At 43.5% G+C, this 26774-nt stretch overlaps 1 protein-coding gene across 1 annotated transcript in view; it reads left to right on the forward strand.

The window, feature by feature from the left end:
• Positions 1–5514: 5514 nt before the first annotated feature.
• AOAH (acyloxyacyl hydrolase) overlaps positions 5515–26774 on the forward strand; it is a 73322-nt gene continuing 52062 nt past the window's right edge. The window contains 6 exon segments of the mRNA XM_027451438.3: positions 5515–5544; positions 5546–5640; positions 5962–6116; positions 19800–19895; positions 23803–23863; positions 24949–25048. Coding sequence (XP_027307239.2) covers positions 5515–5544; positions 5546–5640; positions 5962–6116; positions 19800–19895; positions 23803–23863; positions 24949–25048 — 537 coding nt within the window.

Below are 26774 nucleotides of genomic sequence, written 5' to 3' on the forward strand. Positions count from 1 at the left end.
CCAGCTGCCCATGTCATCTTCTCATATATATGCAAGGCTCAACCTCTGATGTCAGGGTAGTACATCAGCATAAAATCTGCTATAAAGGAAAAGGCAGACTGTTGCAAATAAGTCCTTTGGGAATCTTCGGTGATAAATCCAAAAGATCAAGAGCGAAGGGCTGACCTGGTGCCTGAGTCTGGTTTGTCTAACACCAAAGAGTGGCAGTGAGGAAGGGTGCAAGCTTCACTGGCCATAACCTTACCCCTAGCTCATCTGAGCTGATGAGCTTGCAGTCCTCCAAGTGCATTGAGTACTTTCATGCAGCCTGACGTACCTACAAAGAAAGAAAATTCTGTTCGTGGCTGGCTGACCAGTCACTTGCTTAATTAATACTTGAAGAATCAGCTTGTGCTGCCTTGGTGTATTTATCTATGGATGATGGATGCTGTCCCTGCAGGATTGTTTTGCTGATGGAAACTGTCCAGCTCACCTGCAGGTCTTTTAATGTTGAAGCAAATCAGCAAAACACCTCTTTGAAAAGACAAAAACATCCTTCAAACCCAAAGTTCCTCCTATTATTGAGCTGAAAAGTGCCATCAATAGTACTTTTGTTGCACAGGTCCCATTTCTGAGCAAAGAAGTCCCAGTGCAAGCCTCAAATAATACATTTAGATAATCTTGTGAAATGTGGTGTGCGCTAAAAATGCCTCCTATGTCATTTGCTGTGTACCCTAACCCAAACACTGGGAATAATTACCTTTTATTTTTGGCACACACTCTATGTTGAGATGCAGAGACTGTGGAGCTGCATGTCTTTGGTTTGTGTGATCGGAGGAAAGATCAAACAGAGCAAATGTCATCCAACATTTATTTTTCTTCTCCTTTGACGTTGTGCTCTCCCATTGCAAACACCTCAAACCTGGCAGCACCTGGGGTGAGCCTTCCCCCGCCAACATGCCCTCAATTGGTGCCAACCCTTGTGTCTAATGAGTGGTTGCATTTCTGACAAAACCCAACACAACAGCGATAGCTCCGCAGCAATTGGTGCAGGAGGCTGGATTCTGGCTTGCTGAGTGAGCTACAAGCTATTTATGGCCAAGCAATAATGGGAGAAAAACGCCATCATGCCGAGTTGGTAATGCTTGGCTCTTACTTCTGGATTTAAATGAGTACCCAAACTGCAGGGCACTGCAGAGTCTGACCCAGACTGAATGACTTGTATTTACATCTGGCTCTTAGTTACTCTATTACCTAAGTGCTCCAACTAAGCCCTTCTAATTAATCCTTTCTCAGTAGCAGTACCGTACCTGCTTGCTCCCTACTTAGCAGATTTGTTTCTTTTGTCTAGGTGATGGCAAGAATTAGGTCTTATTTAGACATGAACAGGCTCAAAATTGTGCCCACACAACTTGAAAGGAAATAAATTTACATTGGTAAGATTACTCGTGAATTTATAGTGACATTTGTACATAGTGAGAACACAACAGGCAAGTTTGGTTTTTTTTGGACTAAGGTTAATCAAGCAAGAAAATGCAACACCAGTAATGAAGCTGTATTTTTCACGGTTCCCTGTCTAAAAGTCCTAAGAGTCTTGTTGAGTCTTGTTTCCACGTTTTGCTATATCTAAAGCTGAAGTAGGCAGTCAGTGATTTACATTTCCAAATGCATAGATATCAACGGCTCTTGCAAGCTGGGACAGTTAGTTTCATTAAAGGTTGCAGAATAAAGGATAATCATCTCAGCTACAGCTTGGCAATAGCTTGGAACAAATTTTCAGATAGGAGTGTAGGAAAATATTGCTTTAAATGCTTTCCCTGCAGCTTTAAATGACATTGAGATTGAGAGAGACTCTGAAATAGATGCGTAACTTGAACTGCAAGCAGCAACTGATAAGGAAACTGGGGCAGAGGGAATGACTCAGTTGGATGTTGTGCAGAAGCAAATCCACATGGGGCTTTGGAAATGTTCATCCGTGCCAGTGATAATGCACCAACTGTGGAGCTGATTATGACAATCAAGAAATCCTGAGAGCAGCAATGAAAAATAATCAACACAAAGAACCAGAGGGAACCTCAGCGTCAAAGGGCACAAAGGACAGCGTTTGGAAAATAAAAGGAAAAGAAGGGACTGAGAGGATCTTTGATCTAAAGGCTTCTTCCTGCAGGTTTTATCTCTTCAGCCAGAAAAATACAAGGCATATGTCTATTCCCTTAAGAACTGAACAACATGTCAAATAGGAGAAAGAGACAGAGAGAGAGACAGGGAGAAGACCTCCCAAAATAACAGTTAGTCATCATAAAAATGCTTGCATGAATGTGACAGAAGAAAAAAAAAAAATATATATATATATATATATATCCTAAAAATAAATATGTAACAAAATCTAACCAAACAGTATAAAAAAGTGCAGTAATGTGTGCAGTGACTTGGACATAATAGGGTAGATAAATATGCAGTGCCAGCTGATCTCCTTTCATAAGATGTCTGTTCCATATTTCAAGGGAGCATATCCCTTTTCCAACTGATCAATCCCTACTTCTGACAGGTGACATGTACACTGATGCCTATTTGTCCTGTTTCGTGGCCTCAAGTGAGTATTTTCCATTCCCTTTTCTTTTCATGGTCTTTTTTCAGTGTGTCTGCCGTGCACATAAACAGGTCTTCAGGGACCCATTACAGAAAGCAACACGAGAATAACTCCCTCCTTGCATCTCATTTCGCACTTTTAGTGGCAATCACATGAAGGATCCCCTTTGGGGAGACTGACTGTTTCCTTCAAGAGCTCTGGCAGTGGTGTTTAAGCCATTATTCAGAAGATCGGAAGATCTAAATCTGTTTCATTTCATCTCTATCAGGGGCAACAACAGGGGAGGCTGAAACTTTACCCATCCTCTAGCTCATATTGAAGTACAAGCAATGAAAGAGTGTTATGGGGCCTTCGGACCCCAGAAACCACACTCCTGCTCTTGGGACCCACCACGGAGATTGTATTTCTTCACTAGATGTGCACACACACTGCCGCTGTGTCCTCTGCACTCACAGAAATTTAGGTTGGATTCTGCTCTGCTTCATCTGCTTTGCCTCGGGTTTTCTGGCAGCCTGGCATGTGTGTACGTTTCTCTCAGATTGGTCTAAATTCAGAGAGGCTTGGGGGTGCAAATGGAGAGCTTGTGTCAGGAGATACCAAGTGGGGCATGTAATCGTCCATTAGTCTTTGTGACCTTCTCTGGGGCCTGTCATCTGTTGGCAGCCAAAGCCCTCTTTAGGTGGTGTCCCCCATGCACCACATTTACTGCTGGCCTGCGTGTGGGAGTCAGGCAACTGGTGCTAGCTCTGTGAACCTCCTTGTGCTCTACAAATCCCCAGGAAGCATAACCTGGAAGGATGTAATCATCTCCTGTGTCAAGCAGGGTGACCCCTGTGTCTGCAGAAGGCCAGCACACCCAGTATTGGAGGAGGGCAGCACCTCCTGAGCCAGGTTTGTCCCATCTCTCTTTTTCCTGGCTTAGATGTTACGCACAAATGTACTAGAAGTGTTTATGATCAAATCCCTTCCTTTGGGACAGATTTGATGTGTTTTATTTTACCTCCCATTAACCTCTCATTTATGTATGATGCTAAGAAGAGACAACATCACTTGTTCCTTTGCCAAAGCCAACCTGGCAAGAGACAGGCCTTGCTATCTGATTTAAGTGGGAAAAAGAACGATTTAACATTGGGAGGGGTCAAATTCCCAGCTGGTTTCTAATTCTGCACGTGCGTATCCCCTGTTTGTCTGATCAAACAGCACATTTCTAAAGCTTCAAATTTTTCTGTAATTGGTGTAAGAGCTTCACAAATGCATGAGGTCTAGTAAAAAACAGCACTGCATTACACATAATTGTGGGTTATCTCACCACTCTTCTGAACCTCAAATGCAAGAAAATAACCCTGACAATGAGGGGATAAAGCAGTATGCTCTGCAGGTTTACACACCAGGGAGCAGCTTGGGAGCTGGCTGTATACTTTCTAAGTGCTGCTGTTTGGATTTGTGTTTCACTACAGTGATAAAGGGGAAACCATTCCAAAGACCTCAGTGCTAGCGAGATTTTTTTCCTTGTCTATTATTAGCACTCTGCTTTAGCAGCAAGCACTCATGAGCCAATACGCACAATTTTAAAGGACTTCAAAAGTGTCATCGGGAACCAAGTGATATGTATGTTAAAAAGGGTTTAATGGAGCTGCAGTCACTGTAGCACAGCGGCTTTTTATAGCAAGTTTTTACAGTGTTAAGAAAAACATCCTGCAGATTTCAGTAGGGCTGGCATATGGATAAGGTACTTTGCACTATGATTTTTGTTTATCTGCTATTTAAAAAAAAAAAAAAAAAAAAAAAAAAACAGAAAGAGGGAGCTGCTCTGAACATTGCTAGCTATATGAAGAATGATAAGCAGGAACAGGCCTGCAAAGCTCAGCAACAGCTATTAGCTCTATTTTGGGTGTATTTTTTTTCCCTAAAAAAAAGGAAAAACATACATTTGCAAGCCAGTGGCTTGGTTTAGGGAATGAATATATACAGTGATACGTATTCATATTGAAATTGTTAACTTTTTTTTTTTTTTTTTTCCATAGCCACTGGATTACAAAACCATGGACCACAAGGCAAATTGTTCCCCAGAGCTGAGGCAGGCTTTCAGTGACCATCTCTGAAAGCGCCTTAGGTTGGGCTCCTGCTGAAGAGAAGCCTTAAGAAACCATTCACAAAAACCATGTTAAATACTAGAGATGACACGATTGCTGTGGGGTCATATTGATCTGCAGGACTGGCTGAGGATTTGGCAGGGAATCATTGATTTTAAAGATGAGAAACTGCTGATTTATATTATCCATGTTTCCCTTTACAGCGCCGTTTATGAGCCTGCTTTACTTATGCCTGAGAAGTCTGTAGAGGTGCCAAAGGAGACAGGCTCCTCATTGCACTTCAGCATCCTGCAACGAAAGCCTGCCCACATCTGGGAGAGCCGACCATGAGCCTTCAGGCCAGGGAATGCCTGGCTGCAGCCTCGTCCTCGAGAACAACAGCACAGGCAGGAAAACCCTTTAGCTGTTGTGCCTGCCCGAGCAGGGACAGATCAGCATTTCCAAACCTCGCAGGCAGCTGAGGGATGTTCACAAGGCTGGTGGGAGCAGGGCTGCCCCAGCCCGCTCCCAGATGTGCAGCTCACTTCGCTCCCGCTGTTGCCATCGTGCCAGCAGCTGCCAGCCCATCCTCCTGACTTGGTGTCTGCCGTCGGCAGCCTCTTTCTGGTTTGTTTTTTTTTTTTTTTTTAATTTTATTTTTATCCCATCCTCCCGTACGGAAACTCTGCTCTAAAGAAGCAGAAGGAGAGTATTTATTTATTTATTTATCTGAGCGGAGGAGGGCGGAGGGCAGAGGAGTGCTGGGGCCGGGGCGGGGGGGGGGGGGGGGGGGGGGGGGGGGGGGAGGAAGGTTTTTGTGGGTTGTTTTCTTTTTGCAACACTAGTTGCTCAGGGGAGTGTCTTGCGTTATTAATGCTGAGTGGCTCCGGCAGCTACTGTGGTTTTAAGGTCGTTAGTCACCCGCTGCTGGCGCAGGAGAAGTGAGAGCACCGAGCCAGAGCTGCTCAGGCAACCCTCTTTGTCCTGCCAGACCGGCAGGTTGGGAAGAGCTGCAAGTGGGGCCGCGGGCCATGGGGGGGTGTGGAGGGCAGCCAGAGCTGCAGGGACATAGCCCCCTCACCACAGCCATGGGGCAAGTGTGGGGTGCTCCCTGCATCCCGTAGGGGCAGGCTAGGGAGCAGCCCTGCATCGTATTTTACCCCCCGCGGGAGCTGCCAGTGCGACAGAGATGCAGGATGCTCCCCGCGCATTAAGGGAATGCAGGCGCACGTGCGCTCTTCCCATCTGATTGTTGTTTTTTTGTTGTTTTTTTTGTTTGTTTGTTTTTTTGTTGTTTTTTTTCTCTCTCTCTTTCCTTAGGATGAGGGCCTCTAGGCAGACATTTCTTAATTTATTCTGCATCCTCTGGCTGCTGCTGCTGCTGAAGGCTGCCTCTTGCTCCCCTCTGCCCAGCGGAGACGACACACCGCATCCTTTGCTCCCCTCCAGGCTGTACAAAGGACACACCTGTGTCGGTATGTATGCAGGCTCTGTTTGCCTGGCCGGCTACTTCATTTGTTACTGCACCGGTGAGCGGAGCACTGCTGTGCACGTTGTAAATCACTCCTTTATCTGTTCCTACAGCTGTACTGCAAAATACCCAAAGCCTTTGGCGAAATTGTCACTTAAGATGTTGCAAGGCCAGTGTGGGGTCTGGAGTTATTTTATGATTTTGTTTTTGAGCGGCTGCTTCCCAAAGTTCATGGTTTTTTGCTCTACAGGGAATGGTGTCTGAAGCTGTGGCTTCAGCGTTTATAAGTCTGGGACCTGGAAAACTGGCGACAGTTCCCGATGCTGGCGGTGGGTCAGGCTGGGTGGTGTGTAGCCACGGGAGGACACGCTGTCCCCCGGCTCATGTAGGGTCTCCTCAGTGATTCCCTTTCCCAGGAGACCACTCCTGAGAGTAGCTGATCCTCGCTTGGGCCACAGATAAATGCCTGGAAGGTTGTTACCCAAGGTGCTCGCATGCTGCAGCTGAAATTCCCCAGGACCTGGCGGCATGGCTGATCCCTGTGCTGGTTTTGGGGCCAAGGGATGCCAGGAGGGGGGGACATCAGGGTAGTCACATCTCCTGCTGTGCAGCCAACAAACTGCCAGGGCTCCTTCCTCCCATCTCTCCTTCTCATGAGTGTATCCTGCACTTCTCATGTGCTCCCTGAACAGGACTGTGGCAGCCCAGCTGAGGTGGGGGGGTGTGTTTTGGCAGCCCCTTCCCACAGAGCCAACGTGCCTGTGGGGATTTCCACAGCAGCTGTGGCTGGGAGCATCGTGCAGCCCTGACACCCCAGACTAATTTCTTCCCAAAGCAGAACTGGTGACTGGTCAGCGTGACCTGGAGGTATCTCTGTGTCAGAAGGGCTGTCGGTGTGACACTCTGTATGCCTAGAGGGATGTGGCGGCTTACATCTTGCATGCACACAAATGTATCAACCACATCCATCACTTAACTTTATGACCCAATGTTTTACACTGTCTTTTTTTTAGCTTTCGGGGCATTTTTGTGCCATAAACATAAATCACGTTGCAGTTCTCCATGCCTCAGAAGGCAATATTTCAAGCAAAAATGCTTTTCATTGTGTCTCAAGGAACACAATTAGAAATAATTCTAAGCTTGATTGAAATTTTGTTGTTGTTGTTTGTTTGTTTCCCACGCTCCCAAGCCACCCAAAGTGCAGATCTGAGCAGTGCTGAGGCAGGGTGAATGGAAAGCAGAGCGAAGTCATGGACTTGAGTAGCTCCAGCCAGGGCTCAGCCGCCAGCCAGAAAATGAAAGCAAGTGGTGAAAAGCAGAAATGGCTGCTTGGGACCGCTGCTGCTGGAGCAGGTAGTGAGAGGGAAATGGTGCTTTTTAATGGCCAGATCTTTAGTCAGCAGCATTTTTAATGGCACGGAGGAAGAGGTGAGCATGCTTCCCCTGGGATTATTACAGCTGAATTTTTAAATTTCAGCTCCGAATGTTGTCTGCCCTTTCCAGCTACTTCATGAGCACCTAGTTGCCCCATCGATGCACAAAAACCCTAAATGACCCCCAGAGACCTTCACCACTCCTGTAAGCCACAAGAGAGAAGTCTGCGGGGCACTGAAGCATCACAGGGCAAGGCTGGTGCCCACAGGCACCCCAGCAATCACCCCACGGATTTGTGGGTTAGCTGCTTTTTTGGCTATCTCTTGGAAAGGAGGATGAGCTGCCTGTGCCTCTTCCCTTTCACAAAGAGGACAGGGGTGTTGGTTGCACTGGAGCAGGGGTAGCATCTGGTTTGGTGACCAGCCCTCCTAGGAGCAGAAATGAAGTCGAGATGCACCACATCTCTGGGAGGGCAAGTGTAATTTCCTTTCAACAGCTTGACCACAGACACTGTTAGCTCAGTTTTCTGTCTGGGAAGGCATCAGAAGAGGGCTGTGAGAACTTCCGCTGACCTTTTGGCCATATAGACCAAGGCAGCATTTTTAACATTAGAGGCACCCACTGCAAAACGTAGAGGAGTTTTCTTGAAGAAATGGACTTTCTCAATTAAATGCTTGGTCAGGGGACTAATCTTTTGAAAACATTTGTCTCATTTATTTTTTTTAAGTGAAATGAGGTGTCTGCACATTGAATAGTCATTTCTGAGCACTGCTCTGTGTGCAGAACTCACATGACGGAGATTACTATGTTAGTAGCCAATGCCAGTGAGGAAATAGATGATCTTTCAGTTACAAAACACAGAAAATATTTTCCATAAAATCTTTCCACTGAAAGTAGCACTCACCTCGAAGAAGTATGCAGAAATTATATGATGGGAGAGTGAAGTACAGCTCTGGTACCCCAGCTGAATGTGTTACAATTTGGTCACCCTTTTTCTGCTCCCCTTGCTAGCGGCACTCCCTGGGTAGGCACCATATCCCCCAGGATGTTCTGGTCATACTGGGGAAATGACTGGGTCATTTTTGATGCATTTTCTTGGGGAAAAAATAATTATTATTTAAAAAAAAGGCTGCTTAATTCAAAGAACTACTTTTCACAATTGACTTGGTATAAAAAATATATAGAATATGTATATTATATATATAATCCCCCTAGAAAGGGATTTAATGCTGCTGCCTTTTAGAATTATAGAAGAAAGAGGGAAAGAACCTGGTGATAACCCTCTTGGCCTTGAGATCAGATCCAGTGCTCCTAAGTAGTTCCTAAACATCTCCAACCTACTTTTAAATAGGTACTAGAGATCAGAGTTTCCACATGGTCTTTCCTTGGCCCTGTCTTCACAGAAAGCTTCCCAGCACCTGACAGTCTCTTTTCTCCATCCATGAAACTGTCTCCTGCCTCCCCAGGCTGGGGAAATGCTCCCTCTTTTGCATATAGTGAAACCAGCTCAGGTTCTCCCTCTAGTCTTCTTGCAGGCTTTGCATGTGATGTACGCTTCTGGTTTGTCCCAATGACAGGTGAAATGGCTTTCATATGTTTTCCTCTATGTGAATACCCATGAAGATGCTTTTTGCTCATGCAAAGACAGCGAGTTTATGGTCTGTGCACTGTTTTGGGAGCTGGATTTCAGATTTGGTTTTAGTTTCTGGGTTTGTTGTTAACTGGCAATATGTCTTAAGGGGTTTCTTCAGGACGAGACCTAGAAAACCTCTTGCTAGAAGCAGCCTGAGAGTTTCATTGGGGCATCCAGAGAGCAAGATGCTGTGTGTTTTTCTCTCAGGAATTAAGTATGAGTGTGACCTTTGAATACCCAGCTCAGGCCTTTGACATTTCCTATCTGTTAAATGAGGAAAATACCACCCATTTCACGAGGCAAGTAAATGTTTACTTAAGCTAGTACTAATGTACCCAAAGATAGTACAGTAACCCCAGTAACTAGTAATGCCAATGTTAATATTTCTTTATATGTAAGATGATGTTCATTATTTATATACTATTTCTGAAAAAGTTGTAAAGGTTTTATTCCCCTTCTGAATTATGACAGAGCAATTAAAGTGTCTGCAAGTTGTCCTGTACTCTAGCAAAGTCAAATTCATCCAGAAGTGTCTGAACCACACTCAGGAGAGGCAGAAATTGCCCTGAAAAACAGGGGAGATGCTGAAAGACAGGAAGGAACTGATACATTCATCTCTTCCAAATGGTGAAAAAATGAAATTTGGGGAACTGTAGATCAGTCAGTTAAGCATCAGTTCCTGGAAAATTCATGCAGTAATTAATCAAAATTTTTTCAAAGCACCTTTCAAAAATAAATATGAATAAGAGCCTAACTTGATTTATCAAGGAGAATCAGTGTCAGAACAACCTAATTTTCTTTGATGACAGGATAACAGCATGTAGACACAGAAGAAGCAGTAGATGCTTGATTTTAGTAAGGCTTTTGGCACCACCTCGTAAGTTTCTACACAGTGGAATAAAACTGGTGAATGGCCTTGTTCACAGAGTAATTACAAATAACTCACCCTCTATGCAGAAGGATGTACAAAATCAGATCTTTCTTAGACCTCAACTTTGAATGTAGTATCATTCCATATCTTGTTTAGCCTGGATAATAGAGTGCTATTAAATTAATAGCTTAGATAAAACTGAGAAGGCTTGCAAGTGTAGTGTAGGGCAGGATTAAATTCAAAACAGTCTTGAAAACTTGGAGTGGTTGCCCCACAAAAAAAAAAAAAAAAAAAAAAAAAAGTCATTTCAACACAGGTATGCAGATGAGGAATGGCTGGCTAGGTAGCATCCCCAGGGAAGATCATTTGGGCTTGTAGTGGCACAATGATGGCATGCTGTCAGGGTGAACACACACACTGCAGACACCAAGATGTGTGAACAGGAGTTAGCTTGCAAGACATATGAAGTAACCCACTACCTTTCTCAGCACTGAAAAAGCCCCTGAGGAATTTCTGCATTCCCTTTTGGGGCTGTCCATCAAGAATGAAGCAGAGTGACTGGAGATTTCAGAGGAAAACGAACATAAACTATAAAGCATGATTGAATAAATTGGAGTTAATTAGTCTAGAGAGGACAAACTTGAGAAAAGATGTTAAATCTGTCCTCAAAAACTTTAAAGGTGTGATTTATCCTCCAGGATCCTAACAGACACAGCAATAAATAATGGAAATAAATACTATTCAGATTAGGGGCATTCAGGTTAGGAAGAGTGTATGCTAATGGTAACAATAAGTAAGCACTGTCATCAGTTCCTGAGGAGGCTGTAGAAGACCTCATTAGAGGTCTTAACAGCTCTGTGTCTACCCTGTCCCTTAGGAACAGCACAGACACCATTGATTAGCTGCTAGACTAGAGATGTGTGTAGGATGGCTTCTTCCTGGACAGCATTTCTGGCTCTCTCTTCTGTGACTGCAAGCATCATTTGCAAATAGCAGAGTTTATTTATTTTCTCCCCAGCAGCAGGCTGCCCTGCTCCTTTTGCCGATTAACTTTGGCTGGCCTTTTTGGAATGAGGCTATTAGTCAGGGAGTGCTCAATACACCCGGACAGCAACGCTTTCCATCTTCTTCGCTAGCAAAGCGAGATCCTGTGGGTCAGCAGCCAGGGAAGCAAATTTCACCGCCTTTGTGCTCAATATAATGCCATTCTCAGTAACCTTCATGGGTTACCTCTTCCGTTCACCCATGAGAACATAATTCCTAACATATGAGGATGTGTGGTTTTCAAACATATTTTCAGCTCCGGTTACATTAAAAAATGCACGTGTCAGAGCTGCCCAGCTGTACAAAACACTGGTTTTCACCTGTGTTGATTTGTGTGATAGTCGATGTACCCAGCAGCTCACCTCTATGCATGGACACAGGGATGAAATATGCCCACAGAGTGGCAGCAGGAACAGTGGCATTCAGAGCTCCCCAAAACTTTATGCAATTCACCAAAGGGAGCTGGAGGCTTTTCATCACCACGCTCAGACAAAGCGGCTGTGTGCATATTGTGTGCATGTCTGGGGAAAGTCTGGGCTTGGTTTCGATTGCAGTTAACTTGGTATGAAGCTGCAGCACCTCTGTTCCCTTCACTGACATTGGTCAGTTAACACAGCAGCAAAACTTGGTCTGATGATCAGCAACAAATAGCATATTTAACTGCAGCCTTTTTTGCTATGATTGTTCGTCAGACAGAAAAACCACAGGCATGAGTAGTGAGGAAGATATGAAAGCAACTCTTAAAAAGGAAATATTTTCTACAGCAATTTGTATTTTTTAACAACTGATGGTAAAAATTTAATTTTCAAGATCACCCCAAATCCTATTGAAAGTTTATGACTATAAAATGTAAATATATCTACTGATCTCAATAAAAAGGTGTGTTTCGCATACCTACCTATATACATTTGGGTGTAAATACACATACATATATCTATATGTGCATATACAGACATGGGTAGTCTTGTATGTCACTGACGATTGCCTTTAGTATATGCTTTCTTTAATAATCTTACTTATTTAGTATTGTCTGTTTGATTGCTGATTGCCCCAATATATGTGCCTCCCACTACTGTTCATATGTTAGCCCTACACAGAACTTCAGAACAACCTGCATATATATTTAAGGCAGTAATTTTCAGTGATTTTAGGAACTGTACATTTGAAACAAGTTTTGTGCATTCCAGATCTTAAAATGGTCAAATCTCTGCAGACTGAATGAAATTATCCATGTGGCTTACTGTTTGGCACTGGACAAGGGAACAATCCCAATGTCAAGAGATAATAAAACTGCCTCTGCCACCATTCAGGCTTCAGTACATTTCTAATACTCTTCCCAGATTTGAAAATGAAAAATATGTTAATGGCACGCATACATTTTTTTAATTAATTAATTTTCAATTGGAAATGCCTGGGGTTATAGATCTAGTTAAATAGGGCTCTTTAAAGTATACTACAGGAAACACCAGGGATGCGTTTAGCTGGCAGGTATAGATACCAGAGTGTTCCACTAAATGGAAACTAAATTTTCTGTACCAGCGTAACGGTATCAGAGTCCTCATAGGACATCTTAAGGAAATAATAATGAATGAGTAGAGCTCTGAAGCTCAGGGTCTAAAGTGTCTCACTGCTGTTGCATGAGCTGCAGAGGCATGAACAACAGAAATGATAATTGATATTCCAGGGTTAGCTATTTTTGTTACAGAGCTATGATACACTTGAGATACTGCTATATTGACATCAAAATTTCAAAAATATCTTTACCCAGTATACTATATGTAATTTTATGCCCAGTGTCACGTTTGGTAGTACTATATCGTTTAGCATTTTCAGGATATTTTATGACACTTGGCAAATTTAGGTCAAAAAAGGTCTTGTATACGCCAACATATTAGAATACAGACACCTATAATTATATTCCATCACATCAGTATCTCTATGAAATACAATAACTCTAACTGTAAATGGAATAAAAAACAAAGTCTGAGTTAAAAGACTTTCATAGTCACATCCCTTTCTAAATAGTCTTTCAAGGCAACAAATGCTGTGGATGCACATGGGAAAATAACAATCCTGACTTTGCCTATACACCTATCTGTTGAGCTGACTATTTGCATGTTGGAAGGAAATCCAGAGATTTCAATGGGTTGTTCTTTGAAGGTATCAGCTCAGTGTTAAGAAGCAGCAGCAGAATGCAAAATGGGTGTGGGGAAGTATTAGAAAAGGTATATATAGTAAAAGAGAAATCTTTCCTGTATTGGGACATTGAATATCCATGGTCTGTCTGCACCTGGAGTACCCATGTGCAGTTTTGTTCCCCGTCTCAGGGGAGAAAACAGTAGACCTGGTGACTTCTAATTAGCTCCCCACACTCATTTCAAATAGGAATGCCTTATTTTGGGTTGAACTGGACCTGGATTAGGCAAATTCGGAAAGAGGTGTTTTTACTCCAGAACATTAGCATCAGCATGAGAAGTCACAGTATGGTCTAATACACTTTGTAGACTACCTCTGGGAACTCCACCTCTGTATGATTCATTTTAAAAGATGTACTGGAACCTACAACGTGAAATGATCATCCGAAATGGGAGAGGTGAAGCCCATGTTTCATGAAAACCTTCATCTTCTGTATAGAACCAGGAATGTGATAGGTGGATTTGTTTTTAAAGGTGCTTTGCTGCTGCAGACAGGTATTTGAGGCAGAGGTTTGCCAGTTCACCAACTGAGGCTCCAGCTCCTGCACCACGGGAGCAGGCAGGGCAACCACAGCCTAGTGGGTAGGGCTTGTGGAGAGCTATTTGTGTCCAAGGCCACTTTTCTTGGCTTATTTCTTCTTGTGCTTCAGGGGTACAGCTAATTTATAGCTGGGGAATGGTGATATGGCTAGATGGGCAAGAAAAGGCTCCAATACTCACGAGCTTGAGCAAAAAATGGCAAAGGAAGATGTGCTAGGTGCCAGAGATCCATTTTACTGGACAAAAATATCCACAAATCCAAAACTTACAAAAGCATCTCTCAGCATCCAGACACTCCTTGACATCCGCAGGTATAATTCTAATTACAGATCCTTTCAAACATGTGCAGCAGAAGTGGATTAAGTTAAATAGTCTGTTCAAACTGCCAGAGGCTTTGTGGCTAAGAAATGAATCTCTCTAGCTCTGATTTTATTATTGGGGTATGATTTTTTTTTTTTCCAAGCATATTGGAAACATCATTTTATTATTACATGCTATTTTCAAATACTTGGGGAGAAGTACTTCCTGACGTGTGTTTTCAGATTACTGCTGCTGAGTAAAATGGTTATGGCTTTCTCTTATCTCTTCAGAAATTAATAGCAGATGGGACAAACTACCACTAAAAGAGACAAGTGTTTTATTAATACCAAAGTCTAGTTTCTAATGGCTGGTAGGCATTATACCGCCAATGAATTTCATCCAGAGAAAACATCCTTCAGCCTGGCAAGGTGTTGAAACCTGTTATTGAAGTGTGACAGCAAAGTCAATTTCTTGAAACTTGTTTCTAACAAAATTCATATGCAACTACAAAAAAAAAAAAAAGAAAAGGTGAGCTTTTCATAATCTTTAATTATGAAGCCTATCTATCCAGACCCAGACCAGACCCTACACTGCAGGGAACTCCAGGAAGCTGCTCTAGGGTGAAGGGACTGGAGATTCCTTGCTGAGAGGCGCTGAAGCACCAATTTGCCATCCAGACAATCTCTCCAGAGATGTTTTCTGCCTGCTGGGAACCCACAGTCACAATATCACAAAGACGCTACCAAGCCTAGTAAAGCCAAGGGAATAAAACCTATCCCTACTTTTTCATGTAGCGTCGAATAAGGCTGCAGTGAAGTGACTCTGAAATATCAAAAAGGGTTCTGTGTCCCTCTGAAAGATGTTGAAGGGATCAGGAGCACAGGTAGTATTCTCTATCCTCCCAGTTGGAGACTGGGACCCCAAAAGAAGGAGGTGGATGGATCAGGTGAATGATATGCTGCATGGCTAGTACCATACTCAGGTTTGGGTTCTGTGATCTCAGATGCACCTTTGAGAGACTGGGCATGCTGACACTGGATGGGGTGCACCTGAGCAAGTAGGGCAGGAGCATTTTGGGCAGCTGCCTGGCCGAGGGGAGCCTGTTGCTGAGGCCTTCCTGCTTCAGCTACAAGGAGCATTGTGCCTGCAGGCTCTCATCTTGATGGGGACCTCGACCCCTGGACGCCTGCTGGGAGAGCAGCACAGCAGGCCATGAGCAACCCAGGAGACTCCTGCAGTACACTAAGGGTAGCTTCAAGGCCCAGGTTGGTGGCAAACCAACCAGAGAAGTGTTGCTGGTGCTCCACAGCACAGACCAACTTGTTATCAAGGCTGAGACTGGAGGCAGCCTGGGCTGCAGCAACCACACCATGGCTGAGTTTGTGATCTTGAGGAATATGGGCCTGGCAAAGAGCGAAGTCAGGACCATGAAAATTAGGAGACCAAAATCCCACCTGTTTAAAGAATTAGTGGGTGAGACCCCATGGGATGCTGACCTTGGTGACAGGGCAACTGATCAGAGCTGGCAACTCTTTAAGGACACTTAGAGTGCAAGAGCTCTCATGAGGATAATCAGAAGGCTGGAGCACTCTCCTGTGAAGAAAGTCTGAGAGAGCTGGGGCTGTTCAGCCTGGAGAAGAGAAGGCTCTGGGGAGACCTCACCGTGTCCTTTCAGTACCTAAAGGGGGCTATAAAAAGATGAAGAGTGACTTTTTACATGGGCAGATAGTGGTAGGACAAGTGGGAATGGTTTTAAACTAAAAGAGGGGAGATTTAGATTAGATCCTAGAAGGAAATTCTTTGCTTACGGTAGTGAGACACTGGGACAGGTTGCCCAGAGAAGCTGTGGATGCCCCATCCCTGGAGGTGTTCAAGTCGAACGGGGCTCTGGACAACCTGGTCAGGTGGGAGGTGTCCCTGCCCATGGCAGGGTGTTGGAACTGTATGATCTTTAAGGTCCCTTCCAATCCCAGCCATTTTATGATACATTGCTTTATATGTGCCCATTTATCACATGTAAATATCTAGTAAATTAAAAGCAAGCAATAGTTGCTAATGACTGTCCAGATCTGGAAGTGCTTTTCTACAGATCCCAGAGAATTAAGAAGTTTATACTCTCACACACAAGTAATCATACTTAATTATAGCAATGAGATTTCCACAGTCAGAGACATATGATTTCCCCCTGTCATTTTTAGCTATTTTACATTTTTAGCCTACAGGATTAAGAGCTATTAATGGTTAGGATAACTTGTTAGCATTTCTGATTATTTGTTTATTTAGCATGCAGGGACATTTCTGTTGATTTTGTTAGGGGGTAGTGGCTTCTGCTGCTGCAGCCAGCCATGAATCATTTTCCTACCACTAAATCCAGAGGAAGATGCCCTATATGATGAGAAACAAGGATTTGTAGTAGGAGCAAGGATAGTCTGAGTTAACTTCAGCTTATGGACACTAACCCCTTGAGGCTTTACCTATAACTCAACACAGGACACAGGTTCTCCTAGAGAATAAATCTGAATTGCTCCTGGGGGGGGAGTGTGTTTTTTATACAAAAATCAGGGAGCATGTGTGGGGTTGACTCCCTGGACTAGAGTGAGTCCTTATACGTTTCTCCTTTTCCTGAGTAACTTACAGTCTCCAAGCCAAGAGCTGCTCCTGATGACCTCAGTCTAGAGGAAAAGTTCTGAAGTCACCAGGGGCATGGCCTGTGGTGGGACAACAAGAAGTGCCAGCAGACCAGGAGGAGCAGAGAGCCACAGCATCTGAGGCGAAGGACACCTCTAACTGGAAGTGCAGACCCCCTTGAAAATCAGTCAAGTCTTTCTTCACCTGCTTGTCCTGCCAAGTGTAGTGTTTAATCAGGAGAAACTACATTCAAGGGGAGCACTCGAAGAATGAAGTTGTGGCTGATGGGTGCCTGCAGCAGGGAGGGGTTATAGCATCTTCCGTGTGACAGTAAAGATGGGTTTATGAGACCAAACACCCTGAAGTTCAGCTCCGTGGGTTTTTCCCAAGTTGTCAGGCTATTATTGTTATTTATATTCATATAGCATCCAGTAGCCCAAGGTACTGCATTAAGTACTTCACCATCTCAGCAATAACTCTGTTAATTCTCAGGCAAAGCAAATCTCCCCTTGGGCGTGGTTCAATAGACACAGAAGTGCCTGACTGACTTAATAAACATGAAAAATTTCCATTTAATTGCCAGGAAACCTCTTCCTGAGTAGGGCTACCTGAATGATTGTTTTTGTGATTAAGAATTCTGTTTCTGTTTGGCAGAGCTGGACCAAAAATAGCTATTTTTCCCCCCTCTGCAGTACTTTGACAAACATGAGAGAGAAAATGTCTTACATCTTCAGTGGAGGCTGTCTTTTTGTATTCCAGAGGAAAGTGAAGCACCAAGGGTATTTTTATCCTCAGGACAACCTGTTGGATTATGAGTGTTGCTCAGGCTAGCTTGTGTGTTTTGCAGGGTTGAGAGAAGAAGGAATGACTTGTTTCGGGGTTTTCTCTTGGTTGAATTTGTCTCCATATACTCTCCTATTCTTCTAGGCTGATGAGAGGTAATGACCTCCTTTATAAATCATTCTGCAGAGGATTTTGAGTGAGAGTTTTATTTAATAAGTATGGAGAAGTGGGCTTTTATCTTTGCAAAAAGGTGGCAAGTTCACTGTAATTTCCACTGAATTACTGTTTTTGGTGCAGGAGGAGTAACGGACAACTCAAAGATATTGGAACTGCAAGTTCCAATTATTCTACCTCCTCTTTGACTTGCTACTTGATCCATAGGAGCACTGAAGTTATTTATGTTGAAAAATACCACTTTGATTTAATAGCACATAGGCACTTGGTAGGACTTTATAAGCTCACTTAGAAGAGCTGTGCCAGTCTGGAAACCTAAACATTAATTCTCTTGAGATCTGGAAAGAGATGGATCTTCATCCACTTCTAAATGTTGCAGCTGCCCTCCATTTCTGGACTGTGTCAGTGCCAATTTTGAGAACTTAGATTTCTTGTACCAGGGATGAAAGAGGGTTCGGCTACAGGGATTTTGAAGAGAAATCTTTGTTCGTACTGCTGGAAATTGGCCTTCTGGCTCCCTGTCTCCTGGCTGCCTGGGATACCCAGCTGTGTTACATAGGCTCTGAGTCCAGGCTGGGACCTCACTCTCCACAATAGCTGTGAAGTGTAACTATTTTTGTTAGAGTTGACACCACTGAATTTTTGTTTGTTTGTTTGTTTAATAAAAGGATGGAGCCACTGCAGAAATGGAGAGTGCAATGCTGACTCACAGCAATTTAAAATCTGCCTGAAATTAGAGGGTTATGGTCATTGTGTGAATTTGGAATTATCTGTATATGCAGATGACACTGAACCTTCTTCATCTTAAAAGTATCAGAAAACTAGTGCTTCACACCTCAAGAAACGCCTTACTATGATGTGTAAGCTCTTAGGTCTCAGCTGTACCCACTACAAGGAGCAGCTAAGCTTTATTCCTGCTTGCAGCAAGATTAGTGATGTGAAATGATCACCTTTGTAGTTCAGAGGAAATGTTTTCTTTACCACTGTGGGAGAGCAGAAAGAACCCTCACAGAATCACAGAATTTCTAGGTTGGAAGAGACCTCAAGATCATCGAATCCAACCTCTAACCTAACACTAACAGTCCCCACTAAACCATATCCCTAAGCTCTACATCTAAACGTCTTTTGAAGACTTCCAGGGATGGTGACTCCACCACCTCCCTGGGCAGCCTGTTCCAATGCCTCACAACCCTTTCAGTAAAGAAGCTCTTCCTAACATCTAACCTAAAACTCCCCTGGCGCAACTTTAGCCCGTTCCCCTTCGTCCTGTCACCAGGCACGTGGGAGAACAGGCCAACCCCCACCTCTCTACAGCCTCCTTTAAGGTATCTGTAGAGAGCGATAAGGTCGCCCCTGAGCCTCCTCTTCTCCAGGCTGAACAATCCCAGCTCCCTCAGCCGCTCCTCGTAGGACTTGTTCTCCAGGCCCCTCACCAGCTTCGTCGCCCTTCTTTGGACCCGCTCAAGCACCTCGATGTCCTTCTTGTAGCGAGGGGCCCAAAAAACCCTGTGGCATTCTGGCTTTAGGCAATGGCTAGCTGGGCCTAATGGCCCTACACATGCCAAACACCACTGGGCTTCAGAGGAAAGCCTGTGAAGAAATGGTGCCACAGTGGTTATGATGCCCCATGGCTGTTGGCACACACGTCTGGTCCATGACATTGCTTTTGCAGGCAGCCATATCACCCATTCATTTTGTAGTTTTGGTAGCTTTCTGTGTGGCTTGTGTGAACAAGAAGTCCCATCAGGTAAAGAAGTGTGTCCTTTTTCATGTGAAAGGTACCAGGAGGGCAGGAGGCAAAGCTGACAGGTGTAAGCTGCAGCTCTCCACTGTACTCCTTGGTTTTCATCCTTGAAAGGATAGAAAATCCTTTATTTAAAAGCCATGTTCGGTGCTGTAAAAGCCAGGCTGTTCTGTGCTTTCCTTTTACATCGATATGTCTCTCTGATAACCTACGTGTTTTTTAATTAAGTCAGAAATTTACAGTTATTCACTCCCCCAACCCCCAAGCACTCATCTGCCATGGAGCATATCAAGAAATTAAATGCCCAATGACACCTGAAGTATGGCACAGGGTGCTTCATCACACAATGTGGATAACTGTATTCACTCTCTTTGTTTGTTTGTTTGTTTGTTTGTTTGAAGGATGTGTGCTTGTGGTCTCTGTGATTGAACAGCTTGCACAGTGGCACAACAGTACAGTAAAGGCAGCTGTGGAGAGACTGTGCAACTACATACCTGGTAAGTACCAAATAATGTGCCATATGTTACATCGGTACTGCTGTATTTCTTTGTTAATTAAAAATTCACACATTGAGTCTGAAAAAGCCTTAGCCACTTCTCATGCAGCATCTAAAATCAATGTGGCTGAAAGATAGGCAGGTGCTATCTGCAGGGAAGACGTGGCTTCAGCGGAGCTGGGATTTTGTCCCAAAGCTACAGTGAATGGGGTTGTATTATGCCCACATGCCTGTCAGTCTCTTTCTCCCTGCTCTTTGTCTCCCCTTTGTCTCTTTGTTAACAGCTTAAAAATAGTCAGATTCGATGTATGTCCAGCCATTCCTCTTTCTTGTTGATACGGGTCTTTGTAGCAACTGAGAAGATTAAAATATTTTCAGCATGGATAGGAAGCCACTATTGTAAAATCATAAAAATTAGCTGAGGTTGACAGCGATAAGATGTGAACCATTTGGTCTGCACAGAAAAGCTATTGAAATGTAACTGATGAGAAAAATTTCAAAAGTGAGAGCTATTCCATATGAATATATGTAGACTCCCCCTTTTCTTTCTCTTATTTTATCCCAAGGGAGTCTCTCTGTCCAAGCACGTCTCTAAATAGAGAACAGTTTGAATACCAAAATAGCTTTGTGCTTCACAGACCCATCCTACAACTATTTAAATAGCTAGATCTCACATTAATGTCATCTTTTTAACTTTATGAATGCAAAAAGGTGGCTTAGGATTCTACATTAAAGAGCCATTTTTATAGGCCTTCATGAATTGTATCTCTAAGAAACCATCTTGATAGACCTCCGTTTCACAGAAGATGCATGTAGAATATTAATTCCTTCCTTTCCAAGACATTATTTCCTGATACAGGATGGGTCAGGGAGGTAATTACTGGAATTCATTAATTGACAGAATGATGCTTATCTTATTTCTATTCCATAAGTAATATCCTCAGTGTTTTAAATTATAGGCACATAACCATGAAGTTGCAATTAGAAGCGCTGATCCTGATATTAAAATACAATTTTCTTCTTTAAAACATGACATGCTAGGTCTATGATCATGATTCACTCCATGGACCATGTTCAGCTGACATGTCAAGATATTTCTTTTCAACTGCCATTCTTTACACACATAAAATCCTATTATCCCTTTAGTTAAATCTGTATAATCCTGTTACCTTCTGTGAGATGCATGGATACACCCAATAGAAAAAAATGACCCTGAACTTGAAAGGAGTGAAAAATCCTAGGGATTGTGCAGGAGCTACTGTGTAACGCAATTTATCCTCCCCTAGGAGGTGAACTCTGTAGCCCAGCAGGATTCATCAGCTTCCTCTCGCTCCTTGAAACAATAGAAAAGCTTGGATACTCATGAGGAGCAAGCCTATTAAATCAGGCCATGCCATTTCTGCTGAAGGAACCATTTCATTATTAGACACATGCCTACAATTACTTTTAAGAATAACTGTGGCAAATCAATGGCAATGAGAATTTTTCTAGGGACAAAAAGGGAATAAGAACTTTTTTTTCTTTTTTTTTTTTTTTGTTAAAGGGCCTCTTATAATTTTGATTGCAATAAAGGGGAGTTGGATCAGGTCTTCAGTGATGTTACATGCTATTCAAAAACAAAAATAGTTAAAGAAAAAGAGAGGAATTCAGCACCCATCACTCCCTCTCAATCCCATAGGCTGTGTAGAACAAGACACAGTCGTGCTGGCAAGAAAATATTTGTATGTGCCATGTACGTGATTTGAGCGACAATAAAACTATGAAAGTATTAATAGTAACACCAGTGAAGGAGCAGACAGAAATGCCAGGTCTGGAGGAACGGGAAGTATTTGTGGTAAAAGGGATGTTAGCAAGAATATGTGTTTGCCTGGATCCTGGTTGTCTGCTGGATGAAAGAGAGGTGTCTGATATCCAAAATGTGCTTTGAGACTGTCTGTCTTGGCGTTGCATCCAAGTCATGCTCTGCTTCTGTCAACCACTGCTGTGTAAACACCTTAGAGCTTGAGTGGAAATGGCAACATGATTAATACCATCTTTCCTGCAAATATTTATCTGCTGAGACTCAACCAGGATTTGTATTTCTAACACTACAAAGCTATAGTGGAAAAAAAAAAAAAAGATTTTTATCATGTAAGTACAGGGAAGTTAGGGGATTTCTTCCCTGAAGCAGTGCAGAAGGAAGTATATTTACTTCTGGCCAACCACCTCAAAGTTTTTCTCTAAATTCTCCAGTGCTTAGTTTGGTTTAAGCTCTTATCTTGTCCCTGAATATTCAACATTATCTGTCATCATCTCTCTCTTTTCCCCTCCTTTCTGACTTACACATCTTCTTCCCAACAGAGCTTTCTCTCTGTAGTATCCTCTTCTTGTGTGAGTTCAGTAGGTTTGTGGACACACATATACAGGGCATGTGCTGTAAATGGGCACAAGGAAATCAGCACCTAGCAATGTGCCTTGCCAGCAGGCTCCCAGCACCATGGCCAGCCAAAGCCTCCCCTCCTCACAGCCTCCAGTGCAGGCTATGGCAGCTCTCCAGCTCCACAAACCTTGTGGAAATCAGCTGGTTTGGGAAACCTGCATGGAGAGCATCCCCTGTGATGCCCCAGGGATGGGCTGGGGAAGCCAGCCACCTTCTGTGGGATGCCGGAGGGAGACAGGTGCCCAGCCTCATCCAAGGGTGCTATAATCAGAAACGATACCAAATGTGGGGTTATTGATGTCTGTGATGCCTTTCCTTTTAGGTAAACATGAATAAAATCTAATTCCAGCCAGGAGACCAATTTTTGACTCACAGATAGCTCCTAAAAAGCCAATAGAGAGGAATTATGCAGCAAAAAAGGCAAAGAAATGAAGCTAATAACTTGATTGAAATAAAAATCTGGCATGGGATAAGAAAAATCAGCTGCTGCTGTTACAAGAGCTGTCTGCAACACTGAATGAGTAGGAGGGTGCTGGGGAAATAATGCACCTTCCAGGGCCATGTTCTCGTTTCTCTGGGGTGAGTACAGCCAGGGTCATGGATGTGCAAGAAGAAATGACTTCTCAGGAATTTCACCAGGTGTGAGGTTGCTGGTGCAACCCAGCCTCTTGGTGGCTCCTACCAGCAGCAGTGCTGCCCAGGCAGGGCATAGCACCTCCTCTGCAGGATGTGTGCATGGTTAGCCAGCTCCTGGCTGCTCAGGCTGGGAAACAAGTCTTCTCCCAGGGGTTGTGAAGTGGTAGAGGGGCTGCTTTTTTACAACGGTACCTCAAAGAAACCTCTGATGAGCTGTCTTCTGCAGGGCATGAAGGGCACATTGCACCCAGATTCAAAAAAGACCCCTGAGACAGCAAATGGCTGGAGACTGTGAAAGGGACCAACATGCAAAGTGTCAAATATTTGTTTGAATGGTATTACTCCTGCTCTATACAAAACAGCATCTTCTACCTTGCAAAATCCCCCAGAGACACGGAGGCAGCACCAGCAGTAGCGTGAAGTCCTTCATCGCTTGCTGCACTTTATCTATTTGTTTTCTTTCCTGTCCTTCATCGCTTGCTGCACTTTATCTATTTGTTTTCTTTCCTCTTGTAAGCCTGTCACAGTTTGCTTAAACTGCTCAGAAAATGCCGCAGCATACATGATTTGTTTCAGCTTTCACATGATGCAACACTCCAAACGTTTAGCAAGTGCTTGTTATCCTTTTCAGTCCTTTCCATGTGGCTTGCCTAAAGCCAGAGAAGGTCTTCATGTCCCAGCCTAGGTCAGAAATTCAGAATTTCACCCATTCTCTGGTTCTATGCTGAAGTCAGGGTCACATGCATTTCTCTTAGATAAATCATCATTCACCTAAAGCAAATCCTGCTGTTTTTTGACTATCATAAAACCAGTTTCACTGTGCTGAGTTACTTTAAAAACTTATGTTTTCTAGAAAAACTGCAAGGTTTCTGTTACATCCTTGCTGAACTTTACGGACCTCACATAGCTGAACTGTAAGTATATCTGTATCTTCTTGAGTCCTGGCTTAGTTTGTGCTTTCAGAAGTATGGATGCACCGTCAGATTGAAATGCAGGGTTTTCATTCCTAAAATCACCTGGTTTCTAAAGCAGAAATGCTTGAGAGCAATTCCAGCTCGGTATTTGGCACAGCTGTTCCTGAGTGAATAAATACAGGCTGCTGCTGCTAACCGCTTTCATGCTGCATTTGCCTCTCAGATCAGGCCCACCTGATGTAATTACATTTTGAAATCCAGCTTGTTTGGCTGACGGAGGAATCTGAATAACCTGTGTGTGCAAGACAGGTTCGACAGAGTCCCACTATGTTAACACTTGTCTCTCATTTTCCCTTTTATCTTTAATCAAGCTTTCTAATTGTCAGCCCCTACATGCTCTTAGCCCTGACCTTGATACACACTCTTGGGGAAGCCCACTAAGTAATGTAAGTGATTAAAGAAAAATAACATAGATCATTTTATTCCCCTTTGAAAGTTCTTAGTTTAATTAACAGAGTCTTTGTTAGACCTTCTCCCTCCCTAGGGTTTTTATTTTTATTTTTCAAACTAGCCAAGGGACTGAAAGTGCCTACAGGAAGAAGTGCTCCAATCAAACATTTTAATTTAATTCTTGATTGGCCCAGAGGTGTGTCCCAAAAAGAAGGAAACAGTCCTAGCACTTGCGCTTGGTGATTAAAGGTTAAGGATCTTTGAAGGATTTCTGGTTATTTTTCTGAGTTAATGACTGAACATTCATATGTGCCAAATTGCATATGCATTAACTTTAACCTTTAAATTTTTGTCAGACTTTTGATTGATTAAAAAACAGAAGAGTCATAATGTATTTGGTTCAGGTGCATGTCAAGTGCAGTGCTTTTTTATCATCCAGTTTTAAATGCTGAGTAGGATACCATGGCAGAAAGTTATTTAGAGTCTAACAGCATACGGAGCAGTGGTTATGGGCTATGATGAAGTGTACTGAGGCTGTCATGTAGTTCTGAGATTTAGCTTCCCATGGGAATAGCTTCTGCTTCCAAGCACCCAATAGAACATAGTTATCTCTCTTTTTGCACCATTTCATTTAGCATAGACAGGGAAATGAATGCTGATGTGGTCTGCCATTCCTTGAGGCTGTGTAAACAGGATCCAGGACAACCACTTTGTCATCTTTACCCTCCTCCCAAGGTGAGTTGCTTTTTGACTTCTTTCAAAGCTGTGAGCTGTGGACGGCTCCTTAAGCTGGGATTGAGAAGTACAGAGGCTTTCAGGCCATGTGTATTGTTTGGGGGGGAGGGGGAATCAACATTTTTAATACGGATGCTTTCAGAAAATGCCTGTCTGAATGGAAGGTACACAGCATGCTGTTTGGAGTGTCAGTAATGTAGGTATTAGGAAGTGGGAATTGCAGTGCCAGCCTTCCTTTTACCAGCCTGGTCAGAGACAGAGAGTAGACCAAAAAAACTCATTATACCCAGACTTTATTGTTAAGCAGCGCAATAACCCCCAAGCTGATACTCAGCTGCAGTTCACCTATACCCCTACGTTAGCATGGCACGAGAAGTTATCCTGCATTGTCTGATCAGCCGTGAGAGCCTGCGTGGGCCCTAGCTTCCCACCACAAATGTGGGGTTATTTGACTTGGCTTGATCTGCCGTGGGAGAGGTTTAAGCTAACTTGCACAACCTTTTACCACAGGCTAGGGATGTATGCATCCCCACAGCAGTGGGGATGGATGGTTATTATGCCATGGGGACTTGACTGTGTGTCAGAGCTCCGTGACACTAGGACACAAACACACATGCACAGGTGTGCAAACAGATACACTTGGTTGTTGTGGTTGCTTTCAGTTACCGTGCAGCCCAGTTCGCACTGAAACCTGACAGCAATAGTGGCTGTCTGGCAATGTCAAAAAAAAACACAAGTGATTCACTGAGAAGTCTATTTTTGGAAATATTTTTCCTGCATCTGGATAAATTCCTCCCTGATTTCTAAAGGTTTGCATAAGGTATTTTTACACAGGGTCTTGCCTAGCAGCCACTGAAATCAGTGAGAGCCTTTTTATGGGCTTCAATGAGCTGTGGTTCATCTCCAGGATGGATTTAGTTCACCCAATATTAAGAGCTGCAGAAACGCTTGTATTCCAAGAATGACAATAGCGTTTATGTTATAACAGGTGGGTGCCCCATATGACTTTTGTGCCCTGTACCATGTTAGCATAAAGATATACAGGGGTGCAACCAGGCAGGGATGAAAGAAAATGTGTGCTGGAGAAGAGAGGGCCCACACTGACCTGATTCAACCAGGACATTGCCCAAACTTCATCAAACATGTTTCTTCAGAAATACTCCATCTGAACTGGTAAAACAGCTCATGGCTCTTTCCACCCTTCCCAAAGCACAGCAGATCTGCCCTGTTGCGGGTGCTCTATTAATGACAGCCAGGTCTTTATTCATCCCACAAATTTTCTTTAGTCTTCAAGAGTTTCTGCCCCGATAATTGCATAGGTTTTTTCCTCCTCTTCACTTGTTATAGCAGCAGAGACCTTGTCAGTGACCGTACAGTCTCTTTTTTTTTTTTTTTTTTTTCCATTTTTGTTCTTGTTATAATTAGGAGTCCTCAGGCTGGAGGTGAGAGCCTAGCAGGCTTTCCCAGTGTAGCAGAGCAAGCAGGAGGACAGCTGTGGCACCCATGGCTGCACGTACACTGCAGTGCCAGCCCCAGACACGGATTTTTTCATATGGACTTCCTTGCTTGTGTCAGGGGAACAAAAAGAAGTTGAAACCATCCTGCATCCTGACTTCTGCCTGGGGCAGAAGTGCAAGCCACCTCTTGGGGTGACAGGGGATGCAGGCAATGAACTTCAGTTAAAGAGAGGTTTGGGCTCTCCGTGTAAGCAAAAATTTTTCCTGAT

The sequence above is a fragment of the Anas platyrhynchos genome, chromosome 2, assembly GCF_047663525.1.
Source record: "Anas platyrhynchos isolate ZD024472 breed Pekin duck chromosome 2, IASCAAS_PekinDuck_T2T, whole genome shotgun sequence".
In the NCBI taxonomy this organism is placed as follows: Eukaryota; Metazoa; Chordata; class Aves; order Anseriformes; family Anatidae; genus Anas; species Anas platyrhynchos.